This window comes from Populus euphratica, unplaced genomic scaffold (genome assembly GCF_000495115.2).
Source record: "Populus euphratica unplaced genomic scaffold, PopEup_1.0 scaffold86.1, whole genome shotgun sequence".
Classification (NCBI taxonomy): Eukaryota; Viridiplantae; Streptophyta; class Magnoliopsida; order Malpighiales; family Salicaceae; genus Populus; species Populus euphratica.
In genome coordinates this window covers 1,342,486-1,360,895 of record NW_011499880.1, presented here as the reverse complement: position 1 = coordinate 1,360,895, position 18,410 = coordinate 1,342,486, and the positions used below count along the sequence as shown (strand labels likewise).

The following is an 18,410-nucleotide window of genomic DNA, read 5'->3' as shown; positions in this document are numbered from 1 at the left end:
GGCATTCCTATCAAACATCTATTCTCTCTCAGGTACCGATGTGGTTGAGTTTCCTGGTTTGATCTCAAGAGTATACTTTGTTTATTTTTATTTTATTTTGAGGGAATCTGATTTTATTTTATTTGATTTTACAGTTACTGTACACGAGATTTGGTGGGAATGTTTTGGTGAACTTCTCGGTAGCTGGAGTGAATCCCAGTATCCGGCCAGCCATTCTATTCCTGTTGGTGGTCTTGCATATTATATCACTGCACCATCAAGGTAACTAGGACCTTTTTATAAATCTACTTTTGCATTTAAAATGTATTTAGATGGGTACTTCGTTAAGTTCCTGATATGGCAGCAAGTCCCAGGCGGGCACTTTTTTATGTAGTGTTCATGTTATTTGCATGTGCATGGTTCTCAAGAAAATGGACTGAAGTTTCTGGATCCTCTGCTAAAGATGTTGCTAGACAGCTCAAGGCAAGTTTCCTTGAATAAGTACGATGGAAACCAGTTTTACAACATTAACTAGATTCTTAAATATATTTATATTAATCTAGTGCAAAGATCACTTAGAAACCATGACCTATATATTGCATGAAACTGCAGCTGTATCTAAATCTGTCATAAATTAAATCCAACTTCAATACATTATTAATCGCGAGAGGTTTTCCATTTAAATATGGATTTTCTCAACAAGTCTCTGATTACCTTTCTCTTAGAAAATGTCAAAGTGAGTTGCTCCTCGCACAAAAGAGATAGATAGAACTCTTTTTTGGCTAAAATAAATAAGTTTATGAATATGCAGAAACTGCAGCTGCATCTATATCTGTCATAAATTAAATCCAACTTCGATTTTTTTTTTATTCTTTCTTATTTGATTGTGTAGATCATCTTAGCTTCATTGCCTTTCTTGTTTCTATACGAGAAATGAAAATACAAATACGAGGCATTGGCGTGAATAATATAGATAATAACTAGAAGATTGGTCATGCTAACGTTGGGATCGAAGTAAGATTTTCTTAAAAATAAAAAAAATAAAAATTCAAGTGATGAGAAATTTTTTAGTATTATTATTGTGTCAAGTTAAGTTTGAAAATTCTTGATTTAATTCCCTATTTGACCTGAATTTTAAATTAAATTATGTGCCTAATAATTATCTAAGCATGAACCAATCAATTTAATAAATTAAAATAAATCAAAGAAAAAAATGACAAAAAAATATCATGATGCGTGAGTCCAAATGCAACCTACATAGCTAGTAAAATTATTGTTTGGCCTTTAAAAAATATCTTAAGATGATTATTTTTAAAAAACTAAAATGAGAATATATTTAGATTGACTCGGTTTAACCTATTAAATCCATGTCTCGGGTCATAGACTCACTAGCTCATATATATATATTTTTTAATTTAATTATAAGATAACAAAAATAAAAATCACTTTAAAATTAATAAAATATTAAAAGATAAAATTAAAAAAAAAATCAGGTTAAGTGTGCATGGCATGGTGGCCCATCGTGCTTAAGACATACTTTTTTTTTTGTTCTTAAAAAAAAATAAATGACATGTTGCTTCCTGAATACTCATCCAAAATCTAAACATTATTGTGATGATTGAAAAAATAAAATGAGAGTTTTTTGGGTTTACAAATCCAATTTTTAACCCCGTCTAACCCCAAAATAGTTAATAAAAACCATAGAACTCCATAAACCAATCACCCAAAAAATAAAAATCAACCTTGTGAAAAATCTCTAAACAAAGCTTGATTAATTTTTTCAAGCAATATAAATGATCAAAACCATCACCATCTAATTCTCATTATCTAATGAAGTCATTTAACATTAATAACAATGACTTTTTTCATTGAAAAGTGACTCGATCATTAATTTTCTTTTTCATCATCATTTTTCAACAAGCTTCTTTCTCATTTGTTTAACTTAGATATTGAATAATGAACAAAATAAGCTTTGGGATTAAAATGAAAGTTTTGTGAATTTTAAATTAGCTATATCTTTTCCTAGTGTTTAATACTCCAATCCTCATTGTGTTTAATTTGATAAGTTTACCTCTAAATTTAAGCTTAATTTTAGGTCATAAAAATATTCAATTAAAAGGGAAAAAAAGAAAAAGAAAACTTTAAAATGCTTCACTATTAATGAAGTACCATAAGCTAAACCTTCTTAATGTAATCTATATTGTCTAATAATAATAGAAATAATTGCACATTTTAGAATTGCACCTATCTTATTAAACTTATTGTTTTTTAGGGTTGAATCAAGTGAGTTAGAGCTTGTTTGGTAATATGGTCATGATTAATTTTTAAATAAATTTTCGTCTCAAAATGCATGCGAATTATTTTTTTATTTTTAAAAATTATTTTTAATATTAACATATCAAAATGATTTGAAAACACTAAAAATATATTAATTAAAAATAAATAAAAACTAAAACAATTTTAATTTTTTCTAAAAATACTTTTAAAATAAACAAACAAACACCATCTAATTGAATACTAATGATATATTGTGTACTGTGTTTACAGATTTTGATCCTTATTTTATCTTATTTTATTTTATTTATGGAATCCTTCAATCAGTGTTTGCAACTGTCCTTATGGGCCATAAATAATTAAACTATCTGTACTGTTTGTTAATAGGCCTTAAAGAACTATTGCACCCTATATTTATATGGGCCGAGGCCCGGCCTAATTTCTTAGCAAAGTTTACAAGGTCTTTGATTGTGTGCATGCTCGAATCTAGCATAAACGGAGACCGCTAGTTACATTTCTAATCCATTCCAATACAAACCTCCCGCTAGTAGTAATAGAGCATTCGAAGAGGAGTTGAAGAAAATATTTGAAAAATTATTCAATCACGATAAGGATTCATAAATTCTTTTGGGTTATATTAAATGTTTGTTTAATTAGTATTTTTTAGCTTATAGGTAAGACGTTCCCTTTAGTTTACTACTAGTTTATTGTTAGAGTTTTCACTCCCGTTTGGATTAAAAAATTTAAAAAAATAAAAAAATAATATCTAAACTATTATAAAATTTTTGATGCTATTATTAATGTTGATATAATAGTTTAAACTTCAAAAATTTTCACTTGATTTTTTGATTAGGGAAAGGTTCACCCACTCAAGTTATAAATTCTATTAGGTTAAATTAATTTTTTTATATTTTTTTATATTAATAAAAATATAAAAACTAATTAACAATCAATTTAATATTAAACAATAAAATTCAATAAAAACACAACATAAAAAAATAAAATTAAAAAAAAAGTCATGAGCTTATAAAAAAAGTTTATGTGTGTTGGCTAGAAATAAACTAGCGCTCGAGTCTTTATTTTTTATATTTTAACTTTATAAAGGGTTAAACAACATATTATTTATTATTTTTTTAAAATTATGTATCTGTTTGTTACATAATTAAGTTGAAAATATTAACAATTGCAAGACACAAAACAATCATGGTATCAAATAATTAAAATAGCATATTAACTTGATTTATTATTCATATAAACAAATAAATTGAGATTATATCTTTTAGTTATGTTAAGAAAATAATTGAGATAAATATTTTTAATTATTTTATAATCAATAAAAAAATCAAGGAATTGAACAAATAAAAATAATTAGAAAATTATTTGTATCTTCTAATAAAAGGAGATGACCAAGCATTTTGTATAATTTATTGTATTTTCTTATGTCTTGTTGTAAGATTGCATAAACTATATATAAGTTGAAGGTAATACATATAATCAAAATTATTGAATAATTTCTCAAAAAAATAATGTCATGTGTTATTAGCAAAAGATATGAGTGTATCTACATATCTCTAAGCCAAGTTAGAAACCAAGACAGATCAAATCCCTATGCCTCAAGGATTGAAGACTAATACCAACTTAGTTTAATTTCAACACAAGGCTTCTATATATGGCCACCATTTTATTTCTAGTTCTGTCCATTTATTTTCTTGTTCATACAGAGAGAGAAGAATGCTGACAGGAATGGCAGTAAAGATTAAAGAGTTCAAAGTTAAGTGTCCAGTAGACTGTAAATAATAGCCACCTTGCGACCAACAACTGCCATGACAAGAAGATGAAAATGTCCGAGGAAGTTGTTGTCGGGCTAGCGACGATCAGTGGCCTACAAACAGGGTGCATTTTACAGTAAAGCCTCACATAGATGGTGACTAGAAATAAACGTGAGCCCTACAGATGCACGATAATTGCAAATCTAGAGAGATGCTTTTTGAATGGTGTGAAAGTGGCATATTTTCAAAGCAAGCAAGATTCCCCACATGCAACCTCAATATTTTAACGTATCTTGCAATGTCCGTGCCAAGAATCACAACTTTACCCTTCTGAGTTCTCCTATTCTCATACTGAGAGAGCTTGCTGGTAGAGCTGTGTCCAACTATTGTCTTAGATAAAATATCAAGATTGGGTTTTTTCTTAGAAAGGAAAGGCAGTCATGGATGCTTGTCGATTCATGATTGTCTGGACATCATTCTATGGGTTGGGTGGGATAGGGAAATTTGTTTTCAATCTCGTGAGAAATAGAGAAGAGCTGGGAGTTGCTCTGCAACGACACATAACTTCTGGCATCATCTGTGGAGACGGTTGGTGGCATCATTGATGCTATATCACTGGAGACTCCTTTTTTTACAAGCTAAAAACAAAGATAAAACAACTAGGTTCAGAGAAAGCACAAAGAATAAAAAGCAAGATCTGCAGCAGAGAAGACATACAGCAACTCCACAGCGTGCGGATCAGATCAGAGAGGTAATATATAGACCACCACTGGGCTGGGAAATCAAGAGCCAGTAGCATGGATGTTAAAGCCGAGTTCAAACATGATAAAACTGGAAGGCAGCAGCCTAGATCCAAACGAAAGGACAGGAACACCTACAGAAGAACCAAGGATGCAACTTAGAGATTTTTGCAGATATGGTAAGAGCCAAATCAATCTCCATTGAAAGAATCTATCAAGTACTTGGTGTTGTACATGCAAATCATAAATTATAATTTGCACTAGGGGATGTAGATTTCGTAGACAATAAATTATAATTTAGTTCCTATGTTTCAAATGCAGTTATAAATTAGTGTTTTTTTTTTTTCTTTTTTTACAACGCTGCCTCCCTATTTCTTGTATCCTGTTGCAAGGAAGCTCTTACCCAATACATTATTAAATAATGTTTAGAAATATAATAATAATAATTTTTCAAAATATATTTTTAATTTTTAATTTTTAATTTTTAAAATTTATTGTTGATATTAATATATTAAAATGATCTAAAAATATAAAAAATAATTTTAAATAAATATAAAATTAAATTTTATCTGATTTCTGTTTCAACCGTAATTCCAAATAAGAGTTAAAAGTATAGTTAAGGTATTTTCTTGGTTTGAAAACATATAAAATGAAATTTTTTTGCATTGAAACTTACTTCACAGAAGCAAAACAATTTCACTGTTTCTATAAAGAGGGAAGCACCTCCGAACCCTCTTTCAGTTGCATCTTCGTCCTCATGCTCCATCTTCCTTCTAACTCCTTTATTTCTTTTCGTGCAAATGTCACACACACGTTCAGAGAGAGAGAGAGAGAGAGAGAGAGAGAGAGAGAGAGAGAGAGAGAGAGAGAGAGAGAGAGAGAGAGAGAGAGTTTAGCATGTTTTATCTAAGCTAATTGGTGGAGAAAAAACAAACAATCTCGAGGATAAACTCCTTAGGCTTAACATTAAAAAAAAAAAAAAAGGAAAAGGAAAATTTCGGGGTAGAATATCTGGTGTATACTTGACTGAAGCTAAAAGTTTTATAAAGAAGCTTCTCTATAGAAACTACATGGATGTAAGAAAATTGAGATGGTGTAAATAGGTTTTTATTATACCGTTGGGCATTTGGCTACTCTTGTTAAAAAGAAGAAGAAAAAAGAGTGGTTTAATCATGAATCTCATGAAGGATTTCCCAGCAAATCCAAAACTCATAATTAATGATTGTATGATATTTGGAGTTAATATTAAAAGAATTTATTCCTCAGACAATATTTAGCATCGAACAAATTTACCATAAGGTATCTTCCGTCGGTAAGAATCACGACATACAAAGAGGCATGTTGATAATGAAAATTACAACATATTATAAGAAATTAATAAAATAACATATTTTTACAAATCATTCAATACATCAATCTCTTTAATTTCTTTTGCAAATCCCATGAGTTAATTACTCCATAAATTTACCAAACGATAATTTCAATTGTATTAAGATTTTAATTAATACATAATTTATAACAATTATTTGACTTTTATTGAAATTTTCCCTTTTTTTTTTAATTCTGATTGCTGTGATAATTTGATTTAACATACACAACTTTTTTATGAGCTACAACAATTATATGCACAAAATTGTATTATAACTCAATAGATAAAATTGGTTTATACAATTAAATATTATAATATTTTAGGATTCTCCATTCTTGTCAATATTGTCCTTACGATAATATAAATTAAAATGGTTAAATAATTTTTTTTATGATTAAAAAGAGTAATAAACTTTCAAAGTAGGTATTGAATGATATAATGTAATTTATCATCAATGACAACGATTTTCATTTTACTTATGATGCATTCTTGGTAAATGCTACCATTATATATACATATATATATTTATTGTGGCCAAGTTCTGGTGATGCCCTCTTTTGTCTGATATATATATATATATATAGACAGACAAAAGAGGGCATCACCAGAACTTGGCCACAATATACTCCCAAGTAAAACAAAAGAAAGACGAAGCAAACTTGAGAATTTTATTCAGCCTAACATGAGCCATGATTAAACAAAACAAGCAATTTCTGAGCCATGCGACTATAAGCAATGAGAGCCAAGAATCTTAAATCCTTTCTCCGGCCTCACTGATTGATCTGTATGAGGTTCACTCCTCGTAAGGAACAGGAATCCTCAGGGTAGCAGGGCCAGCAACCATGTCATCCCAAAGAAGATCAGAGAGTGCCATTGTCAGCTCTCCCACCTTCCCTGTTCCCACAAGAAAGAAAGAAAAAGTTCTGTAAGAATGTAGTCATAGTTAAGCATCTAATCCATAATTACTCGAGTTATATATATATATATAGGTAGGGCAGCCTTAAACAATGATTGCAGCATAAATATGTACTCGATGCACTAATGATATGGAAAGTTTGGTCTTTCCAGGCACTCCTTTAAGAGGCAGGACACTCTTGGTGAAAATATAATATAATTGAAGAAAAAAAGTTTGTTCGACACGTCTTTTGGATTTCTATGAATTTATGTTGTGAATAAAGAGCATCCAAATCAAAAGGTCTCCATTAAAAAGAAGTTAAGAGGACAGTTGTGTTACCGTCTCCTATAGGTTGCTCATCCCACATGACAATTGGCAATATAGGAAGTGTGCTTCCGACATACATCATTTCAGCAGCCCCTTTGGCTTCCTCCACAGTAAGATTTCCAGTTTTAACACTTTTTAATCGCCCTTGCTCGATCAATGTAGGTGCTAGCTGAAGAAGCCTCAATGCAGTGCAACCGCTCAGGATTTTGTCGAAAATAGGCAAGATAAGCTCCTTATCTTGACTTATGAAAGCCACATTCACATTTGGACCCTCTGCAATATAACCTTCCTCATCAATCCAGATGGAGGCAAATGCTCCCTGATCTTCAGCTTCCATTACTGATAGCACATTCGGGAGGTAGTTCACATTCTTCATTGTTGCAAACAATGGTGACTTCATAGGGATTGTGGATGTTATCACTTTAACCCCTTCCTTGCGCTGAGAGAAGTCCTCATCAATGACTACAGCATAGAATGCAGAAGTTGGACAACCTGCAGGCGAGAGTAAGAAGTTTCCAGGACCTGCACTTAGCCAATATCTTAGAGTTCCTTTCTTGCATTTAGATGCCGCAGCCAATTGAATAAGAATGCTTCGAAGAGTTGAACAAGGGAAGGGAGAGGCTATCCTTGCTTTTGATGCTGATCTTAAAAAGCGGTCTAAATGAACATCCAGCTCATACAGATGCCTGCATTAAACAAATTGTTTAATGATCCTAACCCCAAATGCACTCTCGAAAGGAGCAAACTAGGAAGAATCCTAGAATTGCAAGTTATTGCAGAGAGCATTATATGACATGCATATGGATGTTAAAGAATACCAACGCATTATGCATACCCATCAAGAATGATAGCCGTATCAAACACACCATGCCCTCTATGAACCATATGATCATCCATGGGTATTACCATCATTGCTGGATCGAGAATAATTCCGCCATATACACTGGAATACATTGCTGGGTATGGTTGCTTTTTCACTGAACCCCACTTCTCATGCAGGCTTTCAAGCAACTGATCGATACAATAATTAAAATGAAAAGGGAAGTTGAGTGGAATGGTAATAAATAGAAGGAGGAGAATGAATAATACAGATATGCCACTTAAGAAAGAGTGAGGATCGCTCTGCAATTGCTTTGCAGTTGTAATCTTTCTTGTACCAGCATAATAAAACAAAATCTCTTCTAGTAAGAGCACGACTGACCATAATCCTATGGAAAATCTATTTTATTGGGATAAAGTTGACCTTTTTCATACGTGACATCCTGATATGCATATGGCCATACTTCTGATTGTCAGTTGATGAACTCAACAACTATATTGGTCAGTCCCAAAATCTTCAGTATCATGTTGCACCTTGGAATTAATTATCTTTCTTCTATTTGGACTTCAGAATTTACACCAAGGATTCTTGCCACTCTTTTATCATGGGAGTACCAAAAATTTATCCAGGGACGACTTGCTAGTTGCTAATAGTAGATAGGATATAAATTAAGGCATATTAAAGTCCATTTTCTCATTGTAATTTGCCAAGATATTCCTCGGGATTGTTTAAACTCTTGGTTTAGTCAATTAGATCGGCAAGCAAGCTAATTTGTTTTTTCAGCAAGTTTCCTAGCATGCCGTATTATGATAATTATTACAATCCAGAAAGCACTATCACTTGATAAGAGGATTTGAACATGTACTTTTTCCCATGAACTGGATCTTTCGCAGGGAAAAGGTCAGACGGAAAACGGATCCACTCTTTTACTCTGCAATTTGGGCAGCTAAGGACTAAGGGGCAAGGAGCGTGAAAGCTACACCCAAAAGCTAAAGGAATTTCTGGATTGCACTTGGGACTCTGTATAATCCGTAGGTAAATGACAAGCTAAGCACTTGTTTAGATGGGGCTGTTAGTCTAGAGCAATACTGTCTGACACACTAGAGACCAGTTTGAGAGTTCACGCAAAAATCAACAAATGCCAAAAATGCATTCTTCACGGATCGGAATTTTTCTGTCTTTTAATATTTATTTTTTTTATCTCCAGATCATAGGAACACCAAAGCAATATAAATAATACTCCATAATCATCTAATCATGGACACAGAGAAATGTTTTTGACATCTTATTCAGAAAGAAAACTAAAAAGAAGGTGTCTATGCGATACTCCATGAAAAATCATTCAAACAGACGAAAACAATCCATTGCTAATTGTTATATAAGATCAACAAAAAACCACCAGGCTGGAGAAAAACATACCCAAACATAAAATAAAGATCAAGTATGTACGTAAATAAAATATGGGGTGTAGAGTTTTCAACCTCTGAGGATGATGAAAACACGTGAACCTTGATACCACTTCCATTTTCAACCTCCAAAGAAGCCATCGCACCTTCAAAACAATCAAGAAAACACAAAAACACCAATTGAAGGACAGAATTATCAATACAAAAAAGGAATTATGGAAGCAAAGGAAGTTACCAGATTGACGTGCCGTGAAGAAGCAAAGAAGGCAGTGAAGTGAAAAATAAGTGTCAACAAAAGATGTCTGAAGAGATAATCACTGAGAGACGATGTGAGCCATGTTTATAGTGAATGCTGCAGTGGTGGTTACTTTAAAATAAGGGTGTCGTAGGCGGTGGTGGGTGGAATCCATTTTTCTGTTAACTCTTGCAGTTTGTCTTCCAGTGTTTGGAGAGTGTACGAGATATCAGACAGCCTTATGGCACAGCTTTTGTTCGGTCTCGTTTGGAATCTTCTCTCGGATGGAAGATGTTGCTGATTAGGTTTGACTATGTAAGCAGTGGCCCCATAAGTGGTGGGTCCAAAATGAATGTGAAGGCTACAGATGTTCACCTACGGGTGTTCACCATATAGTTTGGTCCGTTTGGTTTAAAATATCCAATTAAATTGGGAGATTTTATTTCTCGAGAATATAATCTGCATCAAGCTGAAAATTAGTTTGAAAACCAAACCCCTTCGGTTCAATTAAAATTGGTTTTTTTGGCATTAAAAACTAGAAAATCAAAAAATGCCTTGGAAATTTTGTTATTCTAAATCCCAGATATGAAGATCAAACCATTTAATCTCTTGTTCAGTACTGAAAACATATGATAAAAAAAATATTATCCACACAACTCTCCTAACCACAACAATATACATCAAGTATTCTTAAACATAATCATTGTTATTATCTGTAAGTATATTATTATTTAAATAAAAATTTTAATCCATAGGTTAAATATGAAAATTTATTAAAGCATGGATTCACATTAATTTTTCTCTTGATATGGGAGCTTGATTTATCACCATTAATTTATGAATTTTATTTTAATACTCTTTCAAGAATTTACACAACCAATTTTGATTTCCCTTCCAACGCCAACATTTCCGACAACTTGGGTAGTTGTGAACAATCCAGCTACCTCTCATGATAGCCAAATAAAAACATGAAGCATGGCACACAAGCAAAGTTTTGAGTACACAGAAGAAAACAAATCTATTGTGGCAAAGAGCACAGAATTATCTGAGGACAGCCTGCTTTCAATGTGTACAAGAAACAACCATATCATTTCAAAGAGCCACTGGACCTGCATTACACATTTTATTAGGGTCTCGTATGATAAATATTGTTTTTTAAAATATTTTTAATTTAAAAATAAATTAAAAAAATATTAATTTTTAAAAAAAATATATTTCTAACATCATGATATACATGAAGCATGGCACACAAGCAAAGTTTTGAGTACACAGAAGAAAACAAATCTATTGTGGCAAAGAGCACAGAATTATCTGAGGACAGCCTGCTTTCAATGTGTACAAGAAACAACCATATCATTTCAAAGAGCCACTGGACCTGCATTACACATTTTATTAGGGTCTCGTATGATAAATATTGTTTTTTAAAATATTTTTAATTTATAAATAAGTGATTAGCCATTAAAAATATATGTATTTATAAAAAAAAAAAATTATTTCAATACCAATTAGCAAAGAAACATATATTTGTAAATCCATTATGATAGATTAACGATATATTTTTTCTAAAGACCATTTCTTCTTTATTCATAATAATAAAAAATAATCCATTTCACTCCACTCCACTCAATAAAACTCAAAAAGACGATATATTTCTTATCTTCATACATGCCTTTGTTGTCATGACACCACAATAACACCAATCAAGAAACTGTATTTTATTTTCATGGCTTCGCTTCTTTCTTTCTATTTCTTCTTTTTTTTTCTACATTCACTTCAGAGACAAACTGGGAATGCCCCACAAAACAATAATATCATGGAATAATATGATGAAGACAATTTTCCATAGCCAAAAAACCAAAGCTTTTGTTGAAGAAATGAAAGAGATAGTAAAGAGAAGTTGTAGGGTTTTCAAGAGCAAAGAAATAGAGGTATTTGGAAGAATACTTTTTCTATTTTGAATCCCTATAGCAAATAAAAGGGGCCCCCTCTGAATTGTTTTTACTATTTTTTAAATTTAAAATTCGAATTGATACCCTTAAAAAATTATAAATATAAAAATTGATGCAACCTTTGAAATTAAATTCAGTTGAAAAAACCATGTCTATTATAATAATGGTGCCCCCCTCTGAATTGTTTTTGATATTTTTTAAATTTAAAATTCAAATTAATACCTTTAAAAATTATAAATATAAAGATTGATGTAACCTTTGAAATTAAATTCAATTGAAAAAACCATGTCTATTATAATAATGTCGAACGGACTTTATGACAGCAATGGGCACTATCATATGCATTCTTGGAGCTAAAAACAAAATGTCAAGTCATTTACCTTTTTGTTCTCTAGATGGACGCCTAACATTTGTTTTGTTGTGGAAGAACAAAGCCATTGTGCTTTCCCACAAGAATGGACATTGAAAGCCTTCAAGTAGAACGCTCAGAAAAGTTTGGTTTTTTATTCATCTCATGAAATTAGATTTGTTCTTCTTCCTTGAAATTTTCTCTGAGTCAATGATCATTCACAATTACCGACATGTAAGGAGCCTTCGTTACAAGCTCATTCTCTAACAAAACATGAATAAGGCCACTGATAGATTATGTTGTATGTTTATTAACAACGTCGTGTTCATGACTACAAGCTTTGCTGGGGATCTGTAAAAATATGGTCATCTAACTTTACAACAGCTTCACCATGAAAAGGAACCTATATATTGCAGGTAAATGTCCTATAATTTGGTTGGCTCTGAACGCTAGTATCTTTCAAACTGTTTGCTATGCCTTAGACAGAACGACTTCACTCTCCCTAAAGCTTCTTCTAGGGATACTGGATCAACGGCAAAAGTGATACGGAGCCAATTCTTTAGCCCCACTGCAGTTCCTGCAAAAGTAACATACTTCTTGATTATTAATGGCTGTTTGTCACCCTCTAAAAACTAGGAAAACAAAATGGCTGGTTCTTCAGGTTTTCTATGATTTTGTCTATGAATTTGTCATTTGCAGCTCGGTCAATGCAATGATGCATATCATGACACTAACATCAACTTGGAAGCAAGTCACAACCAGCTTCTGGCAGGACAACTGGTTTTTAAACCACAAAAATTGCAAACTATTCCTGATAAAAGAGAGGTTTGGAGAAAGATTATCAACACAAATTATAACAATCTGCTTGTTTAAGTTGCCTAACACCTACTACCTATATACGGCGGACTCCTATATGTAATTGAGCTATGCTTTATCAGGAGTAGTCAATGCTATTAGTAAAACACTTAAAAGTAAACTCAATCTCTTTTTGTGGTATTAGAATCAATTCCTTCTTGCCTGATAAAATCTTTTTCAGGAACTAGAAGCTTCTGGACAGGGTTTGATTATTTTTTATTATTATTAAGATCTATATGTTTCACTGTTCATTTCTTACCTGGAAGAATGATGACACATTCCTCTCTGGCCAGTTTGAAGCAGAAGTCAATATCGTCACTGATATCTTCTAGTAGTGAATGATTTAATTTCATCTGCATTTCATAGCCAGTTTGATTAGTGTAACTCCAATTATATTTCCACTAATTAGAATACATTTAGAGTTGCAAATTGTGCTCTTTCCTTACCATCACAGCCATTGATCCCTCTGGCTTGCATGGGCAAGAAATGCAAGGGATCTCCTTTATCCTATCACAACATATATCTGAAGACTGCTTCAGTATGTTGATAGTTCTCTTGAAGAAAACCTCATCAGTTAGCTCAAGAATGCCAGGAACTGCTGCCTAACAAACCAAAACATTATTGACAAGAAAAAAGAAGCAGACTACTCTTGCTATATCTAAAATTCGGTTGCAGATTTACAATATTAACTCTGGAAGTAGTCTATAGTCTATGCACATTAAACTTTTTTAAGCTCTGGATCGCTATTTGTTGAGGTGAAGCAATAAACAAGCAATAACTTGATCAATAACATGCTGCAATGCCTAACACTCTTAATCATTTCAAAGATTAGTGGTAGTCAAGAAACCTAGATCAATGTCCCTCCATGCCTACCTGACCTCCTTTCTCATGAATTTACTATTATAAATGAGTTTTATGTATTTTCGATTGCTTTTCAACAAATCTATGTGAAAGCTAGAAGAATCTTCCTATTTAAAGCTTTCAGAAGCAAAGACTGCAAATTTCATCATCCAGATGCAATCAAACCTAACCAAAAGTTGGGAATTTTTTTTTTTCTTAAGAAGATTGGGAGTAGTACTCAATCATGCATTCCAATGCACTAACCTGGATGAAGGTTGCAGGTCCTCCCAAAATGTCGAAGTACTTCTTAATGCGTTCAACAACCTGAAAGGAAAGAGAATGTTTAGCAAGTTTGGCTGAGTAAAATTCAAGTCATGTTACATTCCAAATATTCAACCATGTGAAAATTCCACAATGAGTTAGGCAATATTTTTACATTACAAAAGTGTTGTATATTGCTATATACAAAGATATCCAGATTAAGCACATCAAAACCAAATATTTGTTGACTGATAAAAAGTGAATCGAGAGTGAGATAATGCAATTCAATTTTTCCATGCTTGAAGTTGTCAAGAACTCGAAAAGCAGCATTGAATCTCTTTGGAAGAGACAAATCTTGCCAATGCAAACACTTGAAGGCAAAGGAATCCATAACTGAGGAATTTATACAAACACTAGCACAGCAATGCTATGTCAGCGCACACAAATATAGGAGATCGGGGAGTCAACCTTGGGATTTCTAAACATGCCAGATGGATCACTTGTCACAAACCAACCAAGTCGCCATCCAGGTACAATCCACCTCTTTGAAAGAGAACCAAGGGTAAGAACAGGAACAATGGATCCAAAAACTCCCATTGGCACAAATGGATTACGACCAAAGGCAAGGTGTCCATACACTTCATCAGCAATAACAAGAGTTTTGAGCTTTTCAGCAGTTTCTGCAATCTAAATCCAATATACAAGCAAACAAGACATTAAATCAGATCAAACTCATGATCTTTTGGTGGGTATCCACTGCAAGATGCTTCAACTTGAATCGAAAAACTTAACTGCTAACCTTTTTCAAATGTTGGTAAGAGTATACATTGCCGCAAGGATTCCCAGGATTTATAATAACCAATGCAACAGTGTTCTGATCTGCAAGGGCTTCGATAGCATCAAGATCAACCTCCCAGCCTTTCTCTGGGAGAAGATCAAAATGCCGAACTTCAAGATGCCTAAAAGCTGCACAAAGTTCATAAATTGGGAAGCCTGGCCTTGGAAGCAAGATATTTGCACCAGGGCGAGCAAGCATCGCCAATGCAACATCAATAGCTTGAGTGCAACCGGATGTTATAAAAACATCATCAGATGATAACTTGTAAGGAAGATCACGAGATAGGTATTCAGCAATCGCCCTACAGAAGATTAAGCATATTATAATCAAGTAGAAACAGATAAGCTCTATGTTTGCTAGCAGACTCTCAAAGTTGAACATGTTTGTATGTACTTTCAGATGCTTTCTACTGCAACCATGTAAGAATAAACAGGCTGAACATAATGCAAATTGGTACTTTTAGATTGCTTTAGTGTCTAAGATGTGCGGCCTTTTCATTTCTTCAAACTGGAAGAGAAAGAAAACATTTAAAGCTAAAAGAATCAATATCAAGTGGCTACTTCTAGATTATTTCAACAGAAACTGTAGCAGAAAGGTAATTAGTACTATATGAGTCAAGCCCAGACAGTATTTCTGGATTGTTTTCAGCTGCAACAGCAAAAAGAAATTAAGCTAATTAAAGATACCCAGATCATTCCTTTTAATTAATTTCATTTGAAAGAATAAGAATAAAGAAATTGAAACAAGTCAGGGAGGAAGCCACCATAGGTCTATCAATTGTGAGCAAAAGGAAGTACAGCTATAATAAATTATTTCAACAAAGAAGAAGCAGAAACAGTTGTTTCTTGCCAAGTAAATTCATCAAACTGAAATACATGCAAACAATGAAGATTGGTCTCCAGGATTCATGTTAATTTAGCTAGCAATCCACAAAAACCAGATTTTACAAAATAATAACCCACAAATTAACGAAGTAAAACTCCACATCATGAATTGCGTGTAACAAATACATTCAATAGAAGAGCCAAAAAAAAACAATGAAAGGAAATTAGTAAATTACCTTCTTGTTTGAGGAAGGCCTACAGTAGGTGCATAACCATTGAACTTGTCAGATTGAAGAGCATCAACAACAGCATCTTGAGCAACATGTGTGGTGTGAAAGCAAGAATGAGCAGTAGGGTCGCCCATGCCCAGTGAAATCACCCTCCTACTATGATTATTATTATCAATGCTTTCCATTAGCAGACTTAGAATTCCTTTGATGGTAATGTTTTTAGGTGTATCCATTTCATAACCATTCACTGTCCCATCCTCCATGCTTTAAATTTATTTTTCAGGTCCCTGCTTTGATTGAACCTTGCTTCTTTTGTGGATTGGAAACTGGGTTTTCGGTTCTCTTTAATTTATCGAACAGTCGAACGAGAGATAATGAGTTTGAAGATAGAACGTTTAGTTGGTCAAAGTGAGTGCTTGCTTAAGACCACACATTGAAGTGGTTCATGAACCAGCCTGTCTTTGCATGAGAACAAATTTGGCTGCTGATCTGGACAGAGCTTGGATACAGAGCCAAGAAAACACGAAACAAAATCTCAACTAGTTAACAAGGAGCCAAGATTCTACGGTGCCTGCTCCAAAATGTCTCAGATATATTGTCGTTCTAGTTGGGGGAATTATAAATAATTAAATATGAATCCACTCAGCAATTTCGACATAACAAAGAATTTAATTAATCAGTTTTCGTATGAACTTATCATAATAATGTCCATAGCAATGTTTTTAAAATCCCGTCGTACTAGTCGTTATGTGATGCGAAACAATATTAATTGTGGACATAATCTATAATATTTGAGTTAGATGTACGAGGATCAACTTTTAGGAACCCTATTAAAATTGCAATATTACAAAAGGTGGGGTCAAAATAAATTTAATCTGCAATTACATCCTATAATATGGTCTGAGATATCGTTATAGTGGACTGTCGGTGTTTTTCCCAAACCATTGCAAGTTGCAACTGTGACCTATGCAGGGAATTATTATCATGCTCATAGTACTATCTAGATTATTAACCTTATTACGCTACAAGTCGAGTGATTATTATTATTATTTTAATATAAGAAAGTATTCAGAAGTTGCTAAATTTTTTTCTCGGCAAAGAATTTGCTTGTTTCTACTCGGCTAAATCAGCCAGTTCAGAAGTAATTTATATAACTTGTAAGAATATAGTTGAATTAAAAAATTAAAATAATATCTTTTTTATTATTAATATAATAATATATTATATTAACTTAAATTAACTCAGGTTTATAACACGACCAAGCTCATGAAATTATAATAAAGGGTTTATATATTAAATACACGACCAAGCTCATGAAATTATAATAATCTCATAAAAACCAAATCAAAATAAAATTTTTAATTGAACTAATATTAAAGAATATAAAATAAAATTTTTAATTTAATTTTTAATTGAACTAATATTAAAGAATAAAATTGAAAAAAAAATCAATTAAAAAAGAACTTAAGAAAAACAATTTAACTTAACTAGTCAAACTTGTGACTCAGATTATATAATTGAGATAACTTAATGGAAAGTAAATTGATTAAAAAATCAATTAAAAATACATAAAAAATGACTCAAATCAATTCATCAAATTCAAGACTCAGGTCATCAAACCTGGATAATCTTATAGAAAAAATAAAAAAAATGGCTTGATTTAACGTAGATTAATCTATCAAATCTATGACTTTAGTCATAAGACTAAGAAGTAATTTGTTAGATTTAATATTGAATGATGCAATTTGTAAATATTTTAATTAAAGAAATGACACAAAAAATCGGTCAAATCAACCTATATTAACTCATTAAGTACTATTTTTGAGTCATGATATCGAGATGACCTAATAAAAAGATAACCCAAATAAATCATGAATCTTAATTCTCAATCAAACACAATATTAAATAATGAAAAAATAAATAAATAAACTGAGTTAATTTGGTTAACTCGTCAAATGGCTTGATTTAACCTAGATTAATCTATCAAATCTACGACTTTAGTCATAAAACTAAGAAGTAATTTGTTAGATTCAATATTGAATGATGCAATTTGTAAATATTTTAATTAAAGAAATGACACAAAAAATCGGTCAAATCAACCTATATTAACTCATTAAGTACTATTTTTGAGTCATGATACCGAGATGACCTAATAAAAAGATAACCCAAATAAATCATGAATCTTAATTCTCAATCAAACACAATATTAAATAATGAATTAATAAATAAAAAAACTGAGTTAATTTGGTTAACTCGTCAAACTCATAATCAGGATCATAAAACGACAACAACCCAATAAAGAGAAAATCCAATGTTAAATATCTCATGACCTAAGTCATGAGATTGAGATGATCTCTTAAAAAAAAATTAAAAAACCACTCGATTTAACAAAAGTTAAAATGTGAAAACTCATGACCTTAATTATGAGATCAAGATATCCCTATAAAAAG

The 18,410-nt window shown here is 32.1% G+C and overlaps 3 protein-coding genes across 4 annotated transcripts in view; 1 reads left to right on the top strand and 2 right to left on the bottom strand.

Moving 5' to 3' along the window:
• Nucleotides 1-480, top strand: part of LOC105129290 (protein transport protein Sec61 subunit alpha-like) — a 1,778-nt gene extending 1,298 nt beyond the window's left edge. Inside the window, 4 exon segments of the mRNA XM_011031281.1 lie at nt 1; nt 118-171; nt 174-261; nt 312-480. The exon segment at nt 1 is cut by the window's left edge and continues 346 nt beyond it. Coding sequence (XP_011029583.1) covers nt 1; nt 118-171; nt 174-261; nt 312-480 — 312 coding nt within the window.
• Nucleotides 481-6,777: 6,297 nt separating this feature from the next.
• Nucleotides 6,778-10,083, bottom strand: LOC105129246 (D-amino-acid transaminase, chloroplastic-like). Of its 2 annotated transcripts, none has more exons than XM_011031227.1 (5): nt 9,815-10,083; nt 9,655-9,725; nt 8,189-8,364; nt 7,366-8,039; nt 6,778-7,025 (listed from the first exon to the last, which is right to left on the bottom strand). In XM_011031227.1, the coding sequence occupies exons 2-5, from the start codon at nt 9,718-9,720 to the stop codon at nt 6,925-6,927; spliced, it is 1,017 nt and encodes a 338-aa protein (XP_011029529.1). In that variant the 5' UTR covers nt 9,721-9,725; nt 9,815-10,083; the 3' UTR covers nt 6,778-6,924. The 2 variants fall into 2 exon arrangements, with proteins under 2 accessions (XP_011029529.1, XP_011029530.1); XM_011031228.1 differs by having other exon boundaries at nt 9,829-10,083.
• A 2,262-nt stretch (nt 10,084-12,345) lies between these two features.
• On the bottom strand, nt 12,346-16,563 carry TAT7 (Tyrosine transaminase family protein). Its single transcript, XM_011031226.1, has 7 exons — nt 15,967-16,563; nt 14,868-15,207; nt 14,537-14,755; nt 14,072-14,131; nt 13,414-13,569; nt 13,227-13,320; nt 12,346-12,689 (listed from the first exon to the last, which is right to left on the bottom strand). Exons 1-7 carry the CDS (start codon nt 16,221-16,223, stop codon nt 12,562-12,564), a joined length of 1,254 nt encoding a protein of 417 aa, XP_011029528.1. The 5' UTR covers nt 16,224-16,563; the 3' UTR covers nt 12,346-12,561.
• Nucleotides 16,564-18,410: the final 1,847 nt, after the last annotated feature.